Source organism: Apaloderma vittatum, unplaced genomic scaffold (assembly GCF_000703405.1).
Source record: "Apaloderma vittatum isolate BGI_N311 unplaced genomic scaffold, ASM70340v1 scaffold16113, whole genome shotgun sequence".
NCBI classification, from domain to species: Eukaryota; Metazoa; Chordata; class Aves; order Trogoniformes; family Trogonidae; genus Apaloderma; species Apaloderma vittatum.
The window spans coordinates 7,938-15,439 of record NW_009709929.1 but is presented as its reverse complement, the minus strand read 5'-3'; the positions used below and the strand labels follow the sequence as shown (position 1 = coordinate 15,439).

The 7,502-nt window shown below is 40.7% G+C and overlaps 1 protein-coding gene across 1 annotated transcript; it reads right to left on the bottom strand.

Moving 5' to 3' along the window:
• Positions 1–621: 621 nt before the first annotated feature.
• FAM60A (family with sequence similarity 60, member A) lies at positions 622–7,202 on the bottom strand. The gene is made up of 5 exons (XM_009867121.1): positions 7,059–7,202; positions 4,691–4,790; positions 3,617–3,743; positions 2,269–2,419; positions 622–1,423 (listed from the first exon to the last, which is right to left on the bottom strand). The coding sequence occupies exons 1-5, from the start codon at positions 7,184–7,186 to the stop codon at positions 1,261–1,263; spliced, it is 669 nt and encodes a 222-aa protein (XP_009865423.1). The 5' UTR covers positions 7,187–7,202; the 3' UTR covers positions 622–1,260.
• Positions 7,203–7,502: the final 300 nt, after the last annotated feature.

The window sequence follows — 7,502 nt, the reverse complement described above, 5'->3', positions numbered from 1 at the left end:
CTACAGCTTGAAGTTTGAAAGAGCGTCACAATGGTTTGCACACAAGTTTGTCTGGGAATCCATGCTGAAAATACTATTTTTCGATCGTGTATGCAAACAAAGCTGCCTCGATTCAGCACAGCACCATTCTTAACAGAACTTTTTATATTCAGTATTCACAAAAACATTGTTTGTTTGAACAACAACCAGAGCAAACAAAAACAAAACCCAAACACAGAGAAGTGCTGCAGGGGAAGAGTTCCAAAACAGCAATCGTGAATTCAGACCCCAGGCTGCAATCAGATTACGTCCCTGAACCAGGGCCTGATTTGCTTAGCGAGGAGTTTGGTTCTATGTCGGGTCCCATCAGGAATTCTGGTCTGTGGTCACATTTCAGCTGCCCTTGGCCAAGAGATAGCAGTTATTCAGTTTTGGCCATCATCTACACCTAACTTGGGCACGAGGATGTTTTCTTGGTCCACCTCTAATCACTAGTCAGTTACTACATGAAGCCCAGGGTGTTTGCTGCTGGGTTAAAACAAAGTAGCCTCCCATTTTGCTAGGGTCAGTTCTTAGGTAAATCTTCCTCCTTAGCTAAAGAGCAGATCTTTTCCACCCTTTCTAAGGAGCATTTTAATGTTAGAGGCCTTCTCACATAACTATCACTTGTAGTAGAGATGTCTGCAGTTTACCAGTCTGTGTCACGTAGGAGGGATGAAATACTTGTCTTTGTTAAATCAGTAGTATAGGGTGAGATCTCCACACCTTTAAAAATATATATTTATATAACTAGAGAGGTGACTTATAACATTTCTATGTATTAGTTCATCTTATTGACTCATACGTGTCTAAGAACGAAATATTTTCTTGGAGACTTAAGGGAGGTTACCAACCAACTTAAAAAAAAAAAAGCCTTACAACCACTGCTTCTTTCAATACAGAAACATAAACTACATATACTTTAATATACAAAACCCCACCCTCATATTCACTTGTGAAGCAAGTGGAGGGGAGAGAGGTGGGGGGAAGATCAGACAACCTTGCAGCAGCATTCAGCTTTGCTAAGTGTTCCATAGCATCTTAAATATTATGTACAGTCTTTCTGAAAGGATACAAACTGGCTTCAGAGTTTGTGGAATTGTAGCCGTTAAACCCAAAACAGTTCTAGGGGAATAGTCTTTTGGCAGCATAGCAGGTGTCCAAAGTGAACAGTCACTTTTCTAGTATTTTTTTCCAGAGAGTAAGAGGATCTGTATAACCTTCTGCAGCTATCCAGGGAAGTCACCACTCTTCTTGGGTGGAGATTGCTGGAGATTGTGGTCCTTCTTGTTCTGGCTTTTCAGCAGCAGACTTTTTATTGCTACAGCAAGGTTTGAAGAGATGAGTGTCTATGAGGACTTCCCCAAAACGCCCTTTGTAAATAATTCCACAGCAGACCTTTTGCCTAGAAGAAATGGCAGGGAGAGAGACAGGTAGTTTCTGTGTTTAGAATACACAGAATTTATAGAAATTCAAAAAATCAGTTTGACCCAAGACATTACTTTTACGAGCCTCTAGCTTGGACGATAGGAGCGGAAAGGCTTCTCAGAACAAACAAACAAACAAACTTGTGTCTAAATCTACACCACCACTTTGGGGAAAAAATAAATAAAAAAAATAAAAGAAACCCAAACCCACATCTATACAAAACTAAGTCTTCCATTTTTATTCCCAGAGAAGTTTCAGATACGCAACTATCTGGGCTGAACTAACCTTGACTACAATGCACTTGCAAAAGCTATTTGACAAGAGGCAGTAAAGTCACAACAGTTTCAAAAGAGCAATTAGCTAAACAAAGGATTACTGTGTCACAAGAGGGGATAAAAGATAACAAGCTTGTCAGCTCCCAAAAGATCTTGTGGTTTTCCTCCCAACTGACTGCCATCACAAGTCAACCAAATGAAATGCTGCATTTAGCTGGCAAACTGAGCACAGTTACACTTAGTAACACATTGTGTCTACAGAGTACAGTTTTAAGATAATGACAGTCAGGAATATTATCTGTTACTCCCCTAAAGGTAGAAATATTTTCCAACAACCACGTTAGTATTTAGGGAACTGGTGGGAAATACAGGAAAATGTCTTAAACACACAGCATTTCTTTCTAAAGACAGATATTGTATAACACTGTGACAAATTATAACCTTAAAACAAATTAAGTTCAGCAGCAGCAAATTCCTGAAGAAGCAGAATAAAGCACTGCTACATCAATTGCTCTCTGCACAGAGTGCACTTCCTTTGGTTTTTTACCTTTTCCAATACGTGAGATCTAAAAAGGAGAAAACTGGTGTTCTGCTGGACCCAGCGCTCATCTCTGTGTCAGAGCCATCGTCAGACTGGTTACTATAACAGGGCGACTGAGCTGGGGAGGCACTCGAAGTGGTGCTGTGGGCATCAGAATCTGTAGAAGCAAGAACAAATGCAAGAATCAGGACATGCATCTTTCAACTTATCCTCTTTCCCAATTCATAAAAGGTTTGGGATTGGACTTCAGCTCCTGGCTCTCAAACATAGCACAGCCTTGTGCATAGTCTTTGCACAAGATCCTAGTCCCACTCTGGAATCACTGCAAAACTCTTGAAGAAAGTCTGTGCTTGTGACCTAAATACTTCCTCCCTCACTGTAATCTCCTTCCTTATACATTCAGTTCACATCTTGCCAAGGCTCTTCCAGTTAGTGCAGTGGGTTAGGTAGTGTTGAGCTTTTGCTAAATCAAGACTATGAACTACAGACTCAGTGAAGACACACACCTTCACAGAGGGTCTACTAGCACCCATGGTAACACCATCAGATTGACTATAGTATCTTAAATGAGGAGATACAAGCTCTTTGGGTCAGAACCTTTACTGAGGGGAGCTCCTCCTTAAGGCCCGGTAGGATAACTGAAAGAGAGAGACCAAGCCAGCAGCAGTTAAGCTGGGAGGTTTGCTTTAGAGGAAAAAGCTAAAGTACGGACATATATCTGGAGGATAACTGGCAGATGGCTTTGTTGAAAAGCTATGAATCCAAATCTATTTGAAGATTCTAAGTGCTAGTGGAAAGAAATCACTGAGACTGCCAGGGGAAGGTGTAAGGAAACTATACCAAGGAAACATTGTAGAAATTTAAAGCGGCAGAGGGGGGTAAACCCAGGCTAAGTAGAAGGCCTGGGTTGAAAGCGTGTATGGAAGAAAAAGACTGATAGTGGTATCAACAGACTAGTGTCTTTTGGGAAAAAAGAGAGCTGAAAATGGCCACAGCACATCACTGAGAGCAGGGGGAAACCAATTCCAGTTTCAGTGAGGGCCTTGCTCAGGGAGTTCTTTCTGGAGGCATGCATTTAAGCGTGGGACACAAGCTACAATTGCCTACGCTTTCAAACCAGGCTCCCCACTCCCCCTTGCCACATGCCCACCTCTGTCTCACCCTGCACACAAGCTCTTCCTCATTCTAACCCGTCCCCAAGCCCCCATAGGATGAGACACTGTGAAAACAAGGAGCACCCAAATGTGTGAGTGTAAAATTGAATCTAGATGGTGATTCAGCTTGGCCAGTTAACAGTTAGGAGATGTTAGGAGAGGCCAAAGCTTACTGCCATAATCTCTTTGGATCCACTTACTGTGCCGCTTGAATTCTTTTTGCAGTTTGCTGATTTGATTGCTCTTTATTCTGCTTCCAGACAGAGTTTTCATTTTCTTTGGTTTCAATGTTGTTTTAAGACTGGGTCCAGCCCTGGCATCTACCACCTAGAACACATAAAATGCATGTATAATACTTCTGCATCAAGCCCCGTTACTGCCCTAATTAAGGTACCTATACTGACTCAGATGAAAGTTCAAAACCAATTTAAATCAAGGCAGTTTCAGGCACTGACTCTCTTACGTTTCATTTAAACCTGGTTTGTAAGACACTGATTCCGTGGCAAAGTGCAGCAAACTAGTTCAACTTTTGCCTTCTTCCTATTTTTGGAAAATTCAGTTTAGTAGACAACAGTTGTTTAAGACAAAACATATTCAGTTAAGAGTGTCTGCCAAGCATTTACCCTAGAGTTTTAAAAGATCAATAAATCATCAATTTAACTTCTGAATAAAGCTAGTGGTACTAATAACCATAGTTCTGGCCTCCCATCACTATCAAGGTTTCCTGAACAAAGATCATAACATACCAAAGAATCCTGATCACCTTACCAGCCCCAGACCAAATTAGATGTATCAAAACAGAATATTTAAGTGGGAATAGCTGAGAGATATTAGTCATTGTAATTATCTGACTAAATTACATTGATTTAGGTGTTGCTTGAGCAAGTCACCTTGCTCATTCAAACTCTAAAAAAAAAAATAAATAAAATCAATTTTGGCTAGATGCCAAATTTGACATGTTTTGAGTGTTATAAGAGACTTTCGGACCAAGTTACGAGCTTGTGAAAACAAGGAATTACAAGGTAATTTAGTCTGCAACTCCATTCCAGGCTTGCATAATCACTGTTTGCAGGTAAGCCAAACCAAGACAGGTAAGAGCCATGTAACCGGAAATACTCCATGAAGGATTTGGAAGAGACGCTGAGGGTTGGCAAGAAGAGTGTGGGGGAAATAGCAAATCCTAAATCCTTGCCAGCACCTCCCTCTGTCTCTAGCAAAACAGACTAAGGCAGAGAGGAGGTAGTTTTGGTATGGAAGAAAAATAAGTTACTAACGTGATTCCAGTTTTTTTTGGATCCTGCTGGCAATTTTTTCCATCTTTTCACCAAGAGGACACAGGCATTGCAAATATCTCCTGAGCGCGCCTCGTGAAGCCTGGTAAAAACAAAACAAAAAGCAGTTGACAACAGTGATTAAAATAAAAGCCTCCTTTCTCCCTGCTTGATAACAGCAAGAAGCACAAAAATTGACGTAAAAGAAGGTTTCTCAAGTTCTGTTTTTCAGGCCTTAAAATTCCTCTGGGGTGCTCAAGCCCAGGTCTTGCTTTCAAAAAGCACTCTTCCATATAGAAATAAAAGGTGTTGTAATCTGCCTCCAAAAGGGCACTAAAACCCATAGTTCTCATCACCTTCAGTTGGTTTTGGGTTTTCTGAGGAAATAACCCAAACGACTCCCCCCAAAAAAACCTCAAGCAAAACCAAATAGAACACCACATAGTTCCAACGGATTGATCGGTTTGATTGGAGAAGGAGGGAGGAGGAACAACCATACTCCTTGAACTTATTTGGGAACAGACCTCAGATGTGACAAAAGCTTATTCAGCTCTTAACTTTCTCACAGAGCTTCAAGGATGAGTAACAAACACCATGTAACACACTCCCACAGAAGTGCAGGATAAGATTTCATAAACAGCAGTCACTGGAACTACAGCAATACTCACTCCCTTTAACAAGCTTTCTTCAGAAGTCATCTCTACTGCTAATCCACACTAAAAGAACTATAAAGGGGATACACTGTAGAATTTTTCAGCTATTTAAATCGGAAGACTTTGAAGCATTTATAGGTGAATGGGGCAGGCTCAGATAAGCCATTATTTGCTCGGTGTCAAGACCACACTTTTACCTCAGCAAACATTTCAGAGAGCACAAGACCAAAGGCCCTGGTATACTGCAAGCTTCTTTACCATAGTTAACAACAACAAAAAAAGCAATGGGTCTTCACAGAGACTTCCCACTGCCAAGGTCAGCAGTCAAAAAATACGATAAGGAAAATTGTCGGCACTAGATTTTTGTACAAAAATCCATGGTAAATACAAAACCCTATAAAGCTGTAAATGAAAGGAAGGAGCGTTACTAGAAAAAGGAGGCAAGAGGGAAATATTTCTAAAGACTGCAAAGATTTACACATATAAAGTTAAGCACTTGAGACAAAAGTAGCAATATTGATACATATATATGGTTTTAATACAATGCATGAAAATTCCACTTGAGCCTAAGATTCTGATGAGAGGTGGTCCAGTAAGACAGGAAAGAAAATGCAGAAAATATCTAATGACAACACGGACTTTTTCCATGGGAAATAATTTAATGGAAAACTGCAGCATAAACAGGAGAAATTCTTATTGCCTCAGAAAAAAAATTTCAAGATAAGCAAAGAAAAAAATAATTAGAAGCTATCACAGAAGAATTTGCTTTGCTGACAATTCAAGGACAATTTATATAGTATTTCAAAGTTCTTAGAAAGTACTTCAAAGAAGTTGGAAGGTCACAGCAGTTGGTACAAGAAATCACTGGTACTTGTAGTTTTGCTTACCAATGCTTTCAAGTAATATTACCTTAGCTAACTGGAAAGCTAATTACTTGATGCTCACCTTCCATCAATAATGGGTTTCCAATGAGAAGTTTTAATAAAAACATGTTGATATATATGCGCTACCTGAACAAGAGCACCAATACCTGAACTAGGCTACTGTGCGTAAACTCTGTTGAAACTGATAAATATTTACTCATCAAGTTTTGTCTAACATTGTTGAATCTTCGAAGAACAAGTGCAAAATGAAGCAGGGTGTAAATCCCTGGCATGTGCTGTGAGGTGGGAGAGGGATGAGCCTGGCCCTTCACCGTTACAAACTGCATCAGCTCTCCACTGGCAGCACCAGCAGATTGATAAGCAAATGGTACCGTACAACGGTGCCCAGTAATAGAACAAGGAATAATGGATTTAAGTTAGAATACAGGATGTTCCACCTCAACATGAGGAAAAATTTCTTTACTGTGAGGGTGACAGAGCACTGGAACAGGCTGCCCAGAGAGGTTGTGGAGCCTCCTTCTCTGGAGACTTTCAAAACCCGCCTGGATGCGTTCCTGTGTGGCTGCCCTAGGAGATTCTGCTCTTGCAGGAGGGTTGGACTAGATGATCTCTAGAGGTCCCTTCCAATCCCAAACATTCTATGATTCTAGACAGCATCAGAGGATCCAGCTCCTCTCTGCTTGGCCAGGAAAGTTGTGACGAAGATGAAGCCAGCATTCTCCCACCACTCACCATGGCTAACCTAATCTTTCAGGGCAAGAGGGACAGCATGTCAGGTTCACTGCTTGGAAATCAATACCACAGCTGACTGTGATGTTGACTAAAGAGTCTTACCCAAAACAATTCTGGAAATCCTTTTCATAGCGTTTGCTGTCAGTGAAACGAGAACTGGAAGACTTGGCTCTGCAAATACAGCAGCCCTCTATACTCCGATACATCTTCGGTTTGTGAAAGCCAAACATCTTTTCCTCCCAGTTGTAGCCTGTGAATACAAATAAGAACCGGTGTTACCTATCACTGTTAGATACTGAAAGAAAAACCCAGGCAATTCACTGGGCAAACCAAAAGTAAATTATAATTCAGGATGGGGAAACTGCTAGATTAGGCAATAGCTTTATCTTGCATTGCCTCAGAAGAGCAGATGCACCTAGAATGTACTTTGCTATTAAAAAAAGAGAAATAAAAAATTATAATTAACAGCAGTTGGGACATTAAGCAATACCCAGCAGGACTCCTGACAGGCTCATTTACTGCACTATTCTAAGGGCACATCTACAA

Bases quoted from the DNA above. Each gene is read 5' to 3' on its own strand.
- FAM60A (XM_009867121.1), bottom strand. From the start codon at position 7,186: ATGTTTGGCTTTCACAAACCGAAGATGTATCGGAGTATAGAGGGCTGC. The intron at 4,791-7,058 runs GTAAGACTCTTT...TGTTTTTACCAG, and splicing joins GATTTCCAGAATTGTTTTGG to GCTTCACGAGGCGCGCTCAG. The intron at 2,420-3,616 runs GTAAGTGGATCC...TTGCTTCTACAG, and splicing joins AAAAGAATTCAAGCGGCACA to ATTCTGATGCCCACAGCACC.